Source organism: Kogia breviceps, chromosome 19, assembly GCF_026419965.1.
Source record: "Kogia breviceps isolate mKogBre1 chromosome 19, mKogBre1 haplotype 1, whole genome shotgun sequence".
NCBI lineage: Eukaryota > Metazoa > Chordata > Mammalia > Artiodactyla > Physeteridae > Kogia > Kogia breviceps.
In genome coordinates this window covers 14,427,774-14,445,958 of record NC_081328.1, presented here as the reverse complement: position 1 = coordinate 14,445,958, position 18,185 = coordinate 14,427,774, and the positions used below count along the sequence as shown (strand labels likewise).

The following is an 18,185-nucleotide window of genomic DNA, read 5'->3' as shown; positions in this document are numbered from 1 at the left end:
AAATAAGAACAATTTAAAAGACTAGCAACATTGAATCCTAGTAGTGGCATTGGGAAATGTGCAGTGTTGGTAAGAATATAATTTGATACTGATATATTGATAGATATGCTTTTATCTATCAAATCCACTTCTAGAACTCTATCCTAAAGAAATAATAACATGATTATATGATGCATCATGCATAAACATTTAATGAAAATTTCTTTATCAAGCAAAAAATGGAAAATTATGGTATTGCAAAGCAGAAGCTTACTATGAAACTTTTAAAAAAGATTTGTATATACTGATCTGATCTAGATATATATCCATTATATTGTTAGGTGAAGAAAGCACATTACATGCCTATAATGTATGTTATTCAGTTTTTAAAACTATGTTTTTGTGTAATAGATGTTTCACGATAAGCATGGGGAAGGTTGGGAAGCATTTTCACCAAACTGTTGGCCTCTGGAGAAAGGGTTTGCAGGGGCAAAGGGGGTAGGTTTGACTTCTGTGTGTGTGTGTGTGTGTTTTATGCTTGTTCATTTTAATCTGAAAAAAAAAAAAGAATTAGAACATTTATTGAGCAGCATGTATGAGGTATGGTTCTGAGAACTTTCCATTTATGAACTCACTTCATCCTCACATTAAATCTGTGAAATAGCTATATTATTATCTTCATTTGAAAAGTGATGAAACTGAAGCACAGAGAGTTTAAACAGTTAACCCAAGGACTTAGGGCTCATAGGTAGCAGAGGTAGATCCATGTTCTTATGCACTATACTGTGCTGGGTATACTGCCTGTAATAGAATTGAATAGGATACTCTGAAGAAATTCAAAGAATGGCTTAGGAGTTTCTTCAAATATAAAATTGGGAAACAGGGCTTCCCTGGTGGCGCAGTGGTTGAGAGTCCGCCTACCGATGCAGGAGACATGGGTTCGTGCCCTGGTCCGGGAAGATCCCACATGCCGCGGAGCAACTAAGCCCGTGAGCCATGGCCGCTAGGCCTGCGCGTCCGGAGCCTGTGCTCCGCAACGGGAGAGGCCACAACAGTGAGAGGCCCGCATACCGCAAAAAAAAAAAAAAATTGGGAAACAATAAAGAAAGAAAAGAAAGAAGGAAGGACATTAAGCCTACTGAGATAGATTTGCTATGTCTTAAGCTTATTGCATAAAATAGTATTAATGAATAGTAAATGAATAGAATAAGGGAATTGGTGCTACTAATTGCCCATATACTGCAGTAAAGGTCATAAAATCTAATATTTACTATGCAGTCATTATTGAATCTGAGGATTACATCTACTTCCTGATTAATCTATTTCTTAGGAATTTTTTTCCTAGCATTATACAGCAATAAATTACACCTTTGTCTTTTGTGTTATGGATTAGGAGTTAAATAAAAGACAGACTCAAAAGGACTTAGAGCACGCCATGCTGCTGCGACAGCATGAGTCCATGCAAGAACTGGAGTTCCGCCACCTCAACACAATTCAGAAGATGCGTTGTGAGTTGATCAGATTGCAGCATCAAACTGAGCTCACTAACCAGCTGGAATATAATAAGCGAAGAGAACGAGAACTAAGGCGAAAGCATGTCATGGAGGTTCGACAACAGCCTAAGAGTCTGAAGGTACCTTTAGCCTAAGCTTCTTAACAAAGGGGAATAGGGATAAAAGGCATCTATATAAGCAGTAAAAGTCCAAGACAGAAGTCTGTCGTAAAGAAATTGAATAAACTTTTTTCTTTTCATTTTAAGCATGTTTAATTAGTTTTAACATGGAGTGTCTGTAGCTACAGACTTTTGCTCATGTATTTCTCAGTAGAGTACCGAAAAAATTTTAACTGTGGGAAATGCCATAAATAAGAATCAAAATTCTTATTTTAATGTACCCAAATGTCCAGTGCTGACATTACAGTCTACATGTCAACATGCTAACTAACCTGTTGTCTTCTCTTTATTGTTCCAAGTAATACAGTTTTGGAATCTTATTTGCTCTTAGTGTGATTTGTATCCAAATAAGACAGGAAATTCCTAGTCAGTACAGAAGCCAGTGAATGAAAAAAAATGCCTTTTTACCCCCTCTCCCTTCATTGTGTGTGCTTATCTTAAGAGGAATAGTGGAATCACCACAGTGTTACTCCCATTCTGCTTATTTTCTTTATGTGTTTGGTAGTGTAGGTGAGACCATGGCGTGGTAGTTGGGGTATGTATTTTTTAATTAACATGTCAGAGTGGAGCAAGTTGTTATATGCCCTCCCCCAAACAAATAAGGAAAGACAGGTGTTGGTGATATATATAATACCAAAGAACTTTAAATCTTATGTTTGCTTTGTATAGAGGAATTCATTCACATGGTATGAAATTCAAAAGACACCAAAGTATTATAAAGATAAAGGTTTCCATCTCTCCTTGTCCCTCTGGCCACCTTGTCCAGCCCCTGCCACCAAATTTAACCAGAGTTAACAATTCAAAGAAATTTTTCAATTTTATAACTTGTAATAAATATTTGAAAGAGCGTAGTCATATGAATCTTAATAAAAACAAAAACCACTCACAATATAGGCTCTCATCAATAGTAGTACCTCAATCTGTACATGATTTCACATTTTAAACTTTTATTTACATCCAGTAAGGCCCAGGTCCCACAGTATTTTCTTTTAAAACCCTACCCCCTTATCTGAATAACTGTCCTGGAGTGAAGTGAAATTCGTTCACAGGGGTAATCTGTGTCAAAATCTAGAAGCTACACCACACCCAATGGTTCTCTTGATTCCCATTCAACTCCATTCAAACAAGCTGTCTTGAACAAAAGTATAGAAGCAAAGTTAAGATGTTTTTACCCTTTCCTTGTGAACCTGAGTAAAATTTCACTTTGTTTTCCGAACAGCTAATTAACATCATTTACAGAGTAGCTTATGTTGACTACTCACATAATCTTCATTAGTCATTGCTTAGAAAATTGGAATTCATAATGATTTTTTTCAAATTTATTTTGTCTTTGTAGGGGAGAGGTATATACTCTTTCGGCTATAGAATAGACAGTTTGCCACCAAAAGATTAGTTAAATAACATGTCTGTGAAATTAATGACTGTTTTAAAGTCAACAGCACCCAGAAGTGTAAACCAAACTGAAAACTTTGTTAGTTTTCTATAATCATACCATAAATTTGATATGACTGCATTTCTGTAGGGCTTGGCAAAGAGTTGTTTGAGTTTAACCATTCCTGTTTTTTGTTGTTGCCTTTTCAGTTTGAAAGCTTGTAAATACTAGTGTAGTCTTCACAGATACATACAAAAAGTGAGGCAAAAAATAATGTTTCACAATTATAGTCAGATTTAGAATAGAATGTCTCCTTCTGATGACAGATGAGCTCAAGATTTTCCATTAAGGAGATTGTTCTGTTACTTTACTAGGGAAGAAAACCATCATGTTCCTCTTAGTTATGTATTTCTATCTACTTACTCAGTTTGAACAAAACTGACTTGATTTTAATACCAAGTTATCCCATTTTTATTTACCTAAGTAATGGTTGCTTCTTCCAGCTTTTTCCAGGACTTTAAAGGGAGGTAGGGGGACTTCAGTTTTAGCACTTATGTAATTTGACTAGGATTTGGGGTGGGGGGTTTGGGGTACTGTGTCTGTGAAATGGGTTGGATATACGCCTGCTCTGTTGTTTCTTCGTCTGGCATCCAGATGGTGTTTTGTCAGTGTTAAATGAGTAGAAACAACTGTAACTTACATTCGTCTTGCTTTCACTTGAGTCAAACATTGAGGGATATAGTTTATTCTTGGTACAAGTATTACTCTTCTTATAGAAAAAACATTTTTCAAGGAGCTTTTTTTCCCTCATTAGGCTAGTGATGTGGAATGATTACAGTTTTCTTGGCACAATATTTTAAAAATAAAAACTTTTAAAAGAATAGAAGCTGTTATACAGGGGTAGAAGAGAATGTCTAAATGTCATTGTCCCATTCTTGGCTAACTTGGAAGAATTTTGTTAACCAAGGACAGTATTTAAGAGTGGTGCCACTGGGACTTCCCTGGCGGTCCAGTGATTAAGACTTCGCCTTCCAATGCAGGGGGTGCAGGTTCAGACCCTGGTCGTGGGAGCTAAGATCCCACATGCCTCGCGGCCAAAATACCAAAACATAAAACAGAAGCAATATTGTAACAAATTCAATAAAGACTTTAAAAATGGTCCATATCAAAAAAAATCTATAAAAAAATTTACTTGTAACTAAATGTACTAGTAAAATAATGAAGTATTACCTGAAGTCCTATGAAAAAAGTAAGGTTCTTTATATTCTAATGTTTTAAATTAGAGCTTTTGTTACAAAAATACATAGAATGTAATGGTTTGACCTAATAACCAAGTGGAAAAGTACTATACCTGCAACGTTATGGTCTGACCTTTTTGTTTTTCATCTCCTTGTCTCCTAGTAGCCTTTATTTTCATATAAGCATAAGGTATAATAAATGCCATATGTTAAAAATTATATACATCTTTTTTTCCTTCCCAGTCTAAAGAACTCCAAATAAAAAAGCAGTTTCAGGACACCTGCAAAATCCAAACCAGACAGTACAAAGCATTAAGAAATCACCTACTGGAGACTACACCAAAGAGTGAGCACAAAGCTGTTCTGAAACGGCTCAAAGAGGAGCAGACCCGGAAGTTAGCCATCTTGGCTGAACAGTATGACCACAGCATTAATGAAATGCTGTCTACCCAAGCTGTGAGTTCGTTTTATTTAAGCAAAACAAATTCAGTGCCCCTTTCATCCCACCACCTGAATGAAATCCCAGCACTTAAAATACTAGTTGGAAGTGATAGCTCTCCTACAGCTTGAGAAATAGTGGTGGTTATCTATATTTTTCCTGTTCTCTGCATTGCTTGGAGGTAGGCATGATTTATATAGAATTCTCATTGATACATTTAGTCATGAGGTTCTAAATAGGTGCTCTGCCAGTGCCTCTCAGGTGTTCAGCACATATCCCAATGGTATAGGAGGATTAGAGCAGCAGCTTTGTTAAGCAGTGAGCAAAAAGTAGTACTGTATTGGGGATCCAAATGGTCACATTTTAGTGAAGGCAAATACAAAATATTTTCTATATAAGTTTTGCAAACTTTTTCTTAGAGGGCCAGATAGTAAATATTTTAGGTTTTGTAGTCTGTGATACAAAATTGAGGATAATTATGTGGGTACTTATATAGCCATTTAAAATGTAAAAGCCATTCTTAACTAGTGGACTATCAAATTAATTAATTAAAACAGGCAGCTGTCCACATTTGGTCTGGAGGCTATAGTTTGCTGGTCCCTGTTCTGTAGTTATTTCCATTGCAGAGAAGAGATTGAGAGTCTTACATCACCTAATCAGATTCTAGATTTTTCTTAAGAAAAATATGATTATTCAGGCATCCTAATAGATTATGATAGCTTTTATCTTCATATTACCATCACTGGTTACTGTACCTTCCTTTTTCAGAGATGTTTACTCCAGGATACAAGAGAGAACAATTGTGTATCCTACAGAAGAGTTGTCTGTCTTTTCTCACACCTCCTTTCCATAGGTCATGGATAAATAGCTCACAGTAGGATATATCTGGGTTTTTTCCTGTCTTTCAGCTGCGTTTGGATGAAGCACAGGAAGCAGAGTGCCAGGTTTTAAAGATGCAGCTGCAGCAGGAACTGGAGCTGTTAAATGCATATCAGAGCAAAATCAAGATGCAAGCTGAGGCACAACATGATCGAGAGCTTCGGGAACTTGAACAGAGGGTCTCCCTCCGCAGGGCCCTCTTAGAACAAAAGGTATAGATAATAGAAGGAAGTTAATTGTGCTAGTATTTGCCTTCATCAGAAACATTTTATAAATACATTTTCGTATTAACAGAGGTGGCGTTAGATTGTTTTCACTATACCATATTTCCTTAATTCTAGTTTTTGTAGTGTTTTTCTTTAGAATTATTGTTTCAGTAATGAACCTTATAATTAATGAATTCTAAACATCAGAGGAATATAGTTAAGTAGTAATTGCTAGAGGAAGGATATGGTGTTATGTGAAGACAGTTGAATTGTGAGAGAGTAGCTCTGGCTCCATGTTCCTCACTTTTTTTGTGTACCTAGCTCTACCTAAAGAGATTGGAGAAAAACTTGGATAGTGAAGAAAAAGAACTTTAGTAATTGCCTGAGAGAGGCAGGGGCAAAGGATCTGGAATATATACTTTACTCTTCTATCCTGGGCCTGGAAGTATACAGATTGGTGGAAGAGTACTAGGGGACAGAAGGTAAAGCCAGTTCTACACAAGCTGAAAATGTTACTTCTAGATGTATCTTTTTTTCTTTCTTTCTCTCTTTTTTTTCACTTATTCTTTGTCAGATATATTAGAGAATAGAACTAAAATCCCCAGCTTCATTTCCTTTCCATCCTTTAAGGTATTACAGCTGTGTGTGTATGTGTGCGTGTGTGTGTGTATTTTGGGGAAAGACTGATGGACAGAAGATTTTTAGATTTTGAAAGATAAAGAGGAAAGTTTTGCCGTGAGAAGTAGTAGAATATAATTGTATCTAGGATTCAGAGCTATGTTCCAGAATTCCTGAGCCATAAGTTCCCAACAGGTGATAGTCTTAGCTCCATTGATCCTTTGTATGTTAGTACTTGGCTAATTTAATAAAAGTTGTCATGGTTTCTAGACCATTGCTCCATAGATTTTCCTCTGTTTCCTGCAGTTCTTGTGATAAAAATAGAATGCCTATTAAATTAAAAAATACATTCTTAAAAAACCCACCTAAATAATATGTTACTCTTTTTCTGGCATAGCTCTCATTACTGGCTTCTTCAAGAGGTACTTGCCTCTAAAAGTTATCTCACTTATGTTTCTCATTCAAGATGGGAAAGATATAAACACATATAAATTTTGAGAAAAATATAGTTTGTCCCATGTACAGATTTCATAAATCTGTCTGATTCCAACTTGCTTATTAAAATTCAACCTAAAGTTCTGTCTCTTATGCTTCAAAAAATTATCACTAAAATGAAAACTCCCTATAGTGTTGTGAGAGAAATATTAGTACTATTTACAGTCAGCCCTCTCATACCTGTGGGTTCTGCATCCATGGATTCAACTAACCTCTGACTGAAAGTATTCGGGGGAAAGAAAATTCCAGAAAGTTCCAAAAAGCAAACTGCCATTTGCCACACGCCCCCAGCAACTAGTTACAGAGCATTTACATTGTATAGAGTATTGTAAGTAATCTAGAGGTGATTTAAAGTATGAGGGTATCTGTGTGGCTTATATGCAAACACTACACTATTTTAGATAAGGGACTTGAGCATCCTCAGATTTTGGTATCTGAGGAACGGTCCTGGAACCCTTCCCCCAAGGATACTGGGGTAGGACTGTGTATTTGTATTTTTAGCTCCACCTAGTGGTTCAGAGTTAGTGCTGATTAGTGTCTTAGGTACAGTCTTACTTCACTATATGAACCAAGCCTGTATGTTCTACAGAGCCTAGTAAAATATGGGCATAAAACTGATACACATTGGTGAAGGTGCAGTAGCACTCTCATTATTGTTAATGCATTTTGCAAAGCAATTTGCAATATATATATATTTATCATCTTTATTGGAGTATAATTGCTTTACAGTGGTGTGTTAGTTTCTGCTTTATAACAGAGTGAATCAGTTATACATAGACATATGTCCCCATATCTCTTCCCTCTGGAAGTATATATTGTACTTTGGAAATGTTAAGTGTTTGAGAATTTATTCTAAGGAAATCCAAATATAGGAAAAACAAGATGCTAAATATGGTAATTATAGCATAGTTTATAATGGTTTAAAATACATAACCATCTAAGAGATATAATTAAGTAATTATGGCCAAGCCACTTAATAAAATCTTATTCAACCATTTAAATGATGGCTACAAAGACAGTATTAATATAGAAAAATGCTTATGATGTGTTGAATAAAATTAAAAAGACCAATCACACTTAAAGTGAATTGAAGTAATGCTAGTAGTGGCTATATTAACATGATAGAATGGTTTGTTTTTCTATTTTACTTTTATGGGGGGGACTATACCACACGGTATACAGGATCTTAGTTCCCTGACCAGGGATGAACCCACGCCCCCTGCAGTGGAAGCACAGAGTCCTAACCAGTGGACTGCCAGGGAATTCCCTATATTTTACTTTTTAAATGTGGTTTATACTACTTTGATATGGGAAAGTACATAAGATTATTTAGTATGACAAATAATAAAGGAACAGTAGGGTGATGAATCTATAGTGCTTTGAGTTGCTGCTAGGGCTAATATTTACATTTCAAGTGACGTGCATGTAAAGCAGTTTGGGGTCAGTTGGCAGCTACCAAACCCAGGTATCCTCTCTACAGAAACTGAAAAATCTTAACTGCTGTATTTTCTGCACTTGGCACTTACTGGTTGTACAGATGAGAAACAGTAATCTGAAAATAAATAGAGGTGGAACCAGAGTGAATATTACTTGTTTCATGATGAATAGTTCTCTCTGAAGTTTGCTTTAATCTCGAAATGAATCAAGAGTTGTTCTTGTAGGTTGAGGCACCAACAAAGTAAAAGTAAACCTCACTTGAGTCACATGAGGTCCTTTTATGACTTTTCTCATATTTCCTTTACATTAAAATTTTCAGAAAAATGACAACATAACTATAAATGTTAAATTCCCTATGAATTTTTAAAATTTTTTATTTTTTATTGGTGCCTAGTTGATTCCCTGTGAATTTTATATTTGCATGAAAAGTGGCAGTATTTCCAAAAGTATAAATGTTTTTCATTTTTTAGTTTTATCATTTCAATTAATTTTCTTTCAGTATTTCACTTAGTATCAACAAACATGGTTGGTAGTTTTTAAGTGAGAATTGACGACTGGAACATCTTACAGGATCTTTCTTTGTGGAACTGAAAATATTCACACAAAAATATCACATTTGATTTCAAAGAAGATAGGTCGGGAGAGCCTCTCAGAAGTCTTAAGTATGGTAACTTTTATCTACCCAGTGAAACCACCTTTCTAATTTGCAGTAATAACATGTTTTAAAAGAAATGGGGATTAATGTAACCTATCACAAATCTTAGGTTTCATTTTTGTTTAATTGAAAAATGTTCTGAGTTTCTTGAATGACAAAACTAATCAGCAAACAAAGTTGAAGCAATACTTACTGGATAAAAGGTTCATAAGCATTAATGTGGTGTTGTTTTTTTTTTTTTTGCGGTACGCGGGCCTCTCACTGTTGTGGCCGCTCCCGTTACGGAGCACAGGCTCCGGATGCGCAGGCTCAGCGGCCATGGCTCACGGGCCCAGCCGCTCCGCGGCATGTGGGATCTTCCCGGACTGGGGCACAAACCCGTGCCCCCTGCATTGGCAGGCGGACTCTCAACCACTGCGCCACCAGGGAAGCGCTGTGTTTAATATTTTTATCATGAGTTTCCTTCAGATTATATGCAAGGAATTCAGATCAGTTACATGCTAAGTGCTTTCCCATCATTTATTAGATCCTTCAAATTAAAATAAGTGCTTTTTAGTAAATGGATTTTAAATTTTTTTACTTATAAAATACTGTAAAAATGTGAAGTTCTCTGAATCCTTAGAGATAAATAAGTTTAATTCCAAAGAATTGGGTATTTTATATATAGATATTAAAAGAGTGGGAAAATTATTTTATAAATACACATTTTTTAAAACCTGGCAAATATAGAGAAACAGAAATGTCCTTAATCCTTCCACTCAGAAATCACCACAGTTAACAATTTGATGTCTTTACCTCACAGGAAGCATTCATGTTTAATCTAAGTTCTCCTTCAATCTTCAAATGAATGGCCATGTCTAAATCTTTCTAACAGTAGTATTTAGAACTTTCGATAATTTTCAAACTCTTCTTACTGGAGTCCATCTGGCCGATCTGCAATTCTCCAAACACTTCTTATTTTTACCGTTTGTCCATGTCTTTGCACATGTTCTCTCTGCTGAAAATATTTTCCACTCCGCTTGTCTTCCTGGTAAACTTGTATTCTTCCTTCAGAATCCAGTCTCTACCACCTCCTCTAAGAAGACTTCTTTGCCCTAGTCTCCTTCTCCTGTAAAGTGAATCACTCCATCCCTTAGTATTTCTGCTATACTTTATAAATCTATTATTATATCTTATCATATTCTATTGTAATTTTTATTTGCATGTGTTTCGCATGCTAAACTGTGTTTTTTTTAAGGGCACTTAAAAATGACATCGAAAGTAAACATTTATTGAGCTTAGATTTCTACGGATAGCAATATGACTATTGGCTTAAGTTCTCAAATATCTTGAAACATGATTATTTAATGCTCCTTTACAAATTCTCTTTTTTCTTATCTTTTAAAAACTTTTTTTCATGGAAATTTTCAAACATATACAAAAGTAGGAAGAATTAGTACAATGAAATTCCAAGTACTCATCACCCAGCTTCAACAGTTATCAGTATTTTGCTAATTTTTTCTTATCTATTCCCCCCGCTACATATACACACACACACAGACACTCTTGGGGGAAAGAATGTCTGGGATATATATATTTTTTTTTTTTAATTGGAATAATGTATTATTCTAACGAAAGTACAAAGTATGGAAAATTAGTGTATTTGAATCATTTCAGAGAGTAGAGAAAGTTTCACACTTAGCAGATTTCAGCTTTTAGCACCTTTGAAAAGAAACATTTAAAGTTAAGACAAGTGTCAAGACAGGCTCCTGACTACCTTCAGTGATGATTCCTCTGACTTAGGATGTGCAGGTCACAGAACAGTGTGGTTATTTGGTTTTTTTCTCTACATTTTGAGAGTGCCACAAAAACACACTTAAAGAGAGTGAGACAGGTGATCACTGACTAGATGGCTGGTGGTTAGAAGATGGTAGAGAAACGTTGGGACAAAAGGAGAAAATCACAGGCTGGACGAGGTGGTCAAATGGACAGCCTGAAGGCGCTGGCAATGTTGTAGGACATGGTCTTGTTCTCCCATCGCACAGTGCCGCTCCCATCAGTAGGGCTATCCCAGAAGCAGGAACTTGCCTTGTGTAATCCCGCTCTGTTCTTCTTTATGATTACATGGGTCACAATGTATTTAAATGGTTTCCCCAGCTTGGTGAGTTGGCTTAGGGTTTGCTCCACTACATTTGTGGTCCACTGACTCACTTTGCTGTGCTGATAGGCATTGCCACCGATGGCTCTTTCTATGGCCTCTTTTACAATGTTGCTCACTTCATCAACGACAAAAGCAGTCTCCTTGGTAGCCTGGTAGTCTTCCATCTTTCCTTCGGCACCTTGCCTCTGCCTCCTGTCTGGGATATTTTAAAGCAAATTCTAGCATAGCATCATTTCACTCCTAAATATAGATAAGGACTCTTTTACTTTAATATAATCATAAGTCCATCATAATATTTAATAAAATTGATAATAAAATTTAAATATTACCTCATATTCAGTCCATGCCTAAATTTCTCCTTTTATCTCAGAAATGTCATCTTTAAGTTGGCTTATTTGGATTGGGGCCCAAACAAGGTCCAGACATTGCTTTGCTTAATTGTCTTTTAAGTTAATTAATCTATAATAGGACCTCCCCTACACTCCCCCCCCGCCATTTGGATTGGATCATTTGTTCTGTAGGAATTCTCAAAATCTGGATTTGGCTGATTGCATCCTCATGGTGTCATTTAATGTATTCTCTTTTTTACTTCATATTTCCTATATAAACTGGTAATTAGATCCAGAGGCATGATTATATTTAGATTCAATTTTTAATTTTTGCAAGGAATTTTCATGAGGGTTACTGTGTACTTCCTTTTGCATCACATCAAGAGATACATAATGTCTAGCTGTCCCACTTTTAAGTGACATTAATATTGATCAGTGGGTTTAGGCAATTATCAGTTTGATCAGTCATAAAAAATTCTCCATCAACTTTTTTTTCATTGTCTCTTGACTTTATTATGAATTATTTTACATTTTAAAAAATATATGGGGCTTCCCTGGTGGCGCGGTGGTTGAGAGTCCGCCTGCCAATGCAGGAAACACAGGTTCGTGCCCTGGTCCGGGAAGATCCCACATCCTGCGGAGCGGCTGGGCCCGTGAGCCATGGCCACTGAGCCTGCACGTCTGGAGCCTGTGCTCCGCAATGGGAGAGGCCACAACAGTGAGAGGCCCGCGTACCGCAAAAAACAAACAAACAAAATATATATATATGTATAGTCAACTACATTTATTTGTAATACCTTCCAGTTTTCCAGAACTGATGATGATGGCTACCCAACCACTAATTTCTAGGTATATAGAAACTAACTTTTTAATGAAAATTTTAGTGTTTGTTTGTTTGCTTTTCACTTAAGGCTTTGGTCTATCTGGAATGTGGTATAAGATGGGGTTCCATTTTTATTTCCTTCCAGATGGTTGGCCAGTTGTGCCTGTGTCATTTGTTTAAGACTCCATCTTTTCCCCCCACTGAATTAATTAATTAATTAATGCCTTTGTCCTGCTTTAAAAACCTACAAATTGAGATCTTTATTCTATTTCTATTTCACTAATAGTCTGTCCCTACACCAATACCACATTTATTTTATTTTTTAATCTTATTTATTTAATTATTTATTTAGTTTTGGCTGCGTTGGTTCTTCGTTGCTGTGCACAGGCTTTCTCTAGTTGCGGCGAGTGGGGGCTACTCTTTGTTCTGGTGTGTGGGCTTCTCATTATGGTGGCTTCTCTTGTTTTGGAGGACGGGCTCTAGGCGCGTGGGCTTCAGCGTGGCACATGGGCTCAGTAGTTGTGGCTTTGGGGCTCTAGAGCGCAGGCTCAGCTGTTGTGCTGCACGGGCTTAGTTGCTCAGAGGCATGTGGGATCTTCCCGGACCAAGGATCAAACCCATGTCCCCCGCAATGGCAGGCGGATTCTTAACTACTGCCCCACCAGGGAAGTCCCCCACATTTATTTTATTAGAGTGAGATTTTGGTGTGTCTGATGAAGCTAGTTTCCCTTCACCCACTTTTTTTTTTATTCAGTGTTTTACCTAATGATTTAGTAGCCATTGATGATAATTGCCTTGATTTATTATTTCAGTAGAGGTTATTGCCTTTGCTTTTAAGAACTTGATTTTACACATTTTAGAAATATAAATTATGGATTATTTCTACAGCACATCTCTTTGATTTTTGAATGTACATCCATAAAATAGCCAGAGGGAACTTTTTTATGATTCACTTCAAAGCTGAGTAATTATCACTTCCTTGGTTTGTAGATTTTAAAAAATAAATCAGCTTTCTTTTTGCTTCTCTCCTCCTAACCCCCATCAGATTGAAGAAGAAATGTTGGCTTTGCAGAATGAACGCACAGAACGAATACGAAGCCTGCTGGAACGTCAAGCCAGAGAAATTGAAGCCTTTGACTCTGAAAGCATGAGACTAGGTTTTAGTAACATGGTCCTTTCTAATCTCTCCCCTGAGGCATTCAGCCACAGCTACCCGGGAGCTTCTGGTTGGTCTCACAATCCTACTGGGGGTCCAGGACCTCACTGGGGTCATCCCATGGGTGGCCCACCACAGGCTTGGGGCCATCCAATGCAAGGTGGACCCCAGCCGTGGGGTCACCCCTCAGGGCCAATGCAAGGGGTACCTCGAGGTAGCAGTATGGGAGTCCGCAATAGCCCTCAGGCTCTAAGGCGGACAGCTTCTGGGGGACGGACGGAGCAGGGCATGAGCAGAAGCACGAGTGTCACTTCACAAATATCCAATGGGTCACACATGTCTTATACATAACTTAATAATTGAGAGTGGCAATTCCGCTGGAGCTGTCTGCCAAAAGAAACTGCCTACAGACATCGTCACAGCAGCCTCCTCACTTGGGTACTACAGTGTGGAAGCTGAGTGCATATGGTATATTTTATTCATTTTTGTAAAGCGTTCTGTTTTGTGTTTACTAATTGAGATGTCATAGTATTTGGCTGCCGGGTTTTGTTTTTTTGTTTTTGTCTTTTAACTTTTGGAGAAATTTTGAAAAGGGGAATAGATATGTATGTGTGTATACATATACACACACACACACACACACACACACACACACACATATATCTCAAGCATGTGGTTACAAGAAATTGGCTAGTTAGGGGGTATTTTCTGAACACTGCAAAAATAGAATGCAGCAATGTGTCTTGAGTTATCACTTTGGGGCAATTATATCCTAAGAAGGTCGTGAAAAAATCTAAAGCCTTTCTCCATACCCCAAATTCTTATAAGCCACTCACAGCAGGCAGCATATGCTGAAACAAGTTATTATGGAAACACATCTGTGTCCCCTCACCAATGTATTTTCCTTATTAAATTGGTCTGACTTCTCAGCCTCATTTGGAGTGAAGAAGAACGTGGAAATCCATGAACACTAAAGGGTTCCATTGACTTTTTCAGAGAGTAGAAAGCAGTTCTTTTTCTGAATGCTGCATAGATTTGTCAGTGATTTTTTTTTTTTTTCCATTCAATTGTGCCTTTTTTGTGGCATGGTGAGATGGAGGTGTAAGGAGATCACAAGTTGTGTGGGAATTGCATCGACAAACCTGTGAGCCTTTAAAGGGGAAGACCAGAAGGGTGAGAGAGGCCCCTGAAAGTTCATATGGTGGGTATGTTAAGCAGCATAGTGAGGAGATGAAGCCTCTATATCCTGACATTTTGTTGCTTATACTGTGATATCTTATCCTAGGTAAGCTCTATAACTCCCAAGACCCCAAACAGTACTTTTACTTTGTACAAAAACAAAGAACATATAGCCAATACAAATCAAATGCCAGAGAGTTTTGAATGATGCCATATTTGCAAACTGCCATCTATTGGAATTGTCACCACACTACATAGACATAATTTGATTACCCCTTTTGGCTTATGGGATTTCCTGTTTACAAGTAGAATAGCCAATTATTTAAATGCTTAGTTGCCATAGTGAACCAGGAGTCACTGAGCCAATGACTTTACCAGCTGCTGACTAATCCTCATCACCACTGTAGATTTTGCTGCATGTGCAGGTCCTCTTTTTTTTTTCTTTTTTTAAAATTGCTGTTTTTGTTGCTGCAATACTTTACAAACTTCTAGTTCCTTGAGACTTAGTGACCATTTGGCATCATGTTAACATCACACAACAGGAAACACCACTTCCAGAAGTCTCTAGCCTCAGTGCTAAAGTACTACTGAAAAGGAACTAGCAAGTTTGGCAAATTAAAAAAAAAAAAAGTAAAGTATGTTATAGTGGTCAGGGAATCTCTTGACAAACGCTAACTTTTTTTTTTCCCACAGGGGCGTGTTTTGTTTTGTTTTGTTCTGTTTGGTTTTGCAATGAAGGATCAACCCAATGCTGGAAGTTAGATGTTACTTGGTATTCCACTGTTAGTGTGGAAATTGAGTTGAAGGTGGGTAGGAAGCTGTGAGTATGACTTGAAGGAAAAAAACTTTCTTTTCAGTGATAAATCAGTTTCTTACAAGTTGTCTTGACCCCCTCCCTTGTCTTGAAGAACCCTTGCTGCTGACTCTGGATCCTGCTTTTCGTAATAGAGGACTCCAAGGTAGAATTTTCTGAGTCCCTCTCAATGATACTCTTCACCTAGACCAGGCTAATGACCAAACAGTAATCTATAATTGTTGAAATATTGGCTTTCTCAACAAAATTTAAGTCTTCCCCAGGTATGTCAGTCTAATCTCCATGAATCCTCCCCTTTAGGAGTTTCTGGCATTCATTTAAAGGTAACTAGAAGAAAAACTAATATTTTAATGTAAATCTTTTAAAAACCAAGATCACAGTAGAATTCACACACAGTTTTAGGCAGTGTTTCAGGTAGCACTCCGGTACATTGTCCTCTTGGCCATGCTTGAGGAGGTCACCAGTTTTAGGTGAATGTGACATGTACTTCTTGTCTGTCTAATGAAAGGAGCTTTTAATTTTCTATCATTTTGCATTCACCTATTATACAGTATTTCAAACAAATTGAGATATTTACCTATTTGGAGGAAAATGTCAGGAGAGAGCTTTAGAATTAATGTCCAAAAATATAATGAATTTGATACCTTTAAAAAAATTCTTATTAGATCTGGCCCCTCTGTACTACTGGAGGGGTAGAATAGGAGTGCAGCTCAGTTTTACTTACAAAACTCTTTAAAATAAAAAAATACTACCAATAATACATGTTAAAATCCACTTGTGGACTTCAATTAGTCAGATTGAGTTATTGAGTTCATGCAGATCATATGTACTTGTAAAATTGTGATTGAATACTGACTCCAAATGTCTATCCAGTAGGTCTTTGTATCTGATTTAATTGTGTGGCAACCAGTTTTACATGTAGGTCATGACTATACCTGGATTATTCCATTAAGTTCATTTTAATTAAAATATATATAGTTTGCAAAAATGGTTCAACTTAATTGATTTGTGTGTGTTTGCAAGATCTAACTTCTGAGGAATATCATACATGGTAGGAATTATCAAAGAGTAAAGCTTGTAGCAGGAAAATTTGAAAGGTTTTGAGAGATTCTGAAGAAAGAAGCAGGCACTTTCTGAATCAGTGTACAGACGTCAACATTTGATCAAATTACTACTACCTCTTCCCCATTGTTGGTGTTCACTTGATATATATGTGTTTAAGAAAATTAAAAGTATGGGATATTTGTCCAGCATATCAGAAAGTCGTAAATGCTATGTCTGGTATCCAGAGCTTGGCAGTAAAAGTTTCTTGTGTTCACTGTCTCTCCCTTTTTTAAGTTAGCATTAGAAAAATGCAAAACCTCATACCTTGAAATATAGTGTTCCTAATGGGGTTCCCTTCCTTTTGCACATATTTTTCCCCTTATTAAAGTCAGCTCTAACCCCGAATTAAAGTATCTGAAAGTATTTTCATTATATAGATAAAGTTAGTTGGAAAATATGTTTTTATTAGTTTTATTCAGAGCTGGCATTCTTTTTAGTCATTTCTGTGCCTAGAGATGAATAGTCCTGCATTTGAAGCCACACCCACAGATATGATATGCTTGGTACTCTAGGCCAAGGATTTATTGGTAAGTTGAACTTTTTAGCATAGTCATGATTTTCAGCTGCCTAGACATCAGGTTAACACCATTCAGTACACTAAAGAAACTGTCCTTGACTCTCTCCCACTCCCACCTATTTTTCCTCACCCCCTTTTCAAAAGTTGAAAACGCTATGAGTGTCTTTTTCAGACCATAAGGCAGACTTTAGTAGCTTCCTACTTCTTTAACTAAATGTCTGGCATTTTAAACTTTTATAGAATACATTGTGTTGGACACTGGAATAATACTGTTTATTTTCACCTGTGAAAAATGACTTTATTGTACTTGAAACACCTCCTTTGCATTTCTCCATTTGTGCCATTCACTAGTGGAAATAAATTGTATTAGACCATAATCTACTGGCTTTTAAAAACTGTTTTAAATATGCACATTTTTGGTATAGCTATTATCATTTGTATGTATATATTGTATATACATATGAGTGTCTATATGTGTGTATAGGTTGATGAATATAATTCATACTGTACATTTCCATCAGGGCACTTAAGGTTCTGTTGTTTTGTTTCATTATTTTAGTCCTCAGTTAAGGCAAGAATGCATGTCTTTCTTAACAATGAGTACTCTGGGTTGATATTTATGAGAAGGTGGTCATTAGATGCAATCTTTTCTGTTTTAATCCCCTCTTAGCACTTGAGTGGGTGGAAAGAAAGTTAAGTAAAATGTGGAACCATAAGTTGCAATGCAGTAAAGTAGTGCTGGGGAAGGAGCCAGTTAGTGTTTCTGTGAGTTTGTGTCATGATGCAATGAAAGATAGGTGATGCAGAGAGAAATGAACCATGGAAACTAAAAACACTAGTGGTGATTCCTCTGCAAAGATAAAAAGAACCAATAAGTCACATAATCTTCATGTGCACTCCATACATATTTCTTAGTAGTGGTGCCATTGATCCTCTTACCCTTTTTACTCCATTAATAATAATAGTTATAAATTTTGCTAAGGACCAAAACACCCAAGAAAGGAATTACTGCTAAAGCATCTAAGGTTCTCCTAAACTATAAAATCAACAGGAAATGGCCACTGGGAGAGAAGGATTTGGTATTGGCAAGGGGCTTTCTCCTTTTAGCTGCCTCTTCTTGCTTGCTAATAGTA

General features: G+C 36.8%; 1 protein-coding gene and 1 pseudogene across 5 annotated transcripts in view; one reads left to right on the top strand and one right to left on the bottom strand.

The window, feature by feature from the left end:
- The window catches only part of TAOK1 (TAO kinase 1), a 152,135-nt gene extending 134,708 nt beyond the window's left edge, over positions 1 to 17,427 (top strand). For 3 of the 5 annotated variants that reach the window (XM_059046282.2, XM_067022198.1, XM_067022200.1), the window contains 4 exons: positions 1,373 to 1,612; positions 4,505 to 4,717; positions 5,609 to 5,791; positions 13,328 to 17,427. In XM_059046282.2, the coding sequence (XP_058902265.1) occupies positions 1,373 to 1,612; positions 4,505 to 4,717; positions 5,609 to 5,791; positions 13,328 to 13,789 (1,098 nt within the window). In that variant the 3' untranslated portion in view covers positions 13,790 to 17,427. Of the gene's footprint in view, positions 1 to 1,372; positions 1,613 to 4,504; positions 4,718 to 5,608; positions 5,792 to 12,263; positions 12,309 to 13,327 lie in introns of all 5 variants that reach the window. The other 2 variants (XR_010838361.1, XM_067022199.1) reach the window with 2 other exon arrangements.
- Positions 10,950 to 11,294, bottom strand: LOC131745766 (dynein light chain Tctex-type 1 pseudogene; annotated as a pseudogene).
- Positions 17,428 to 18,185: the final 758 nt, after the last annotated feature.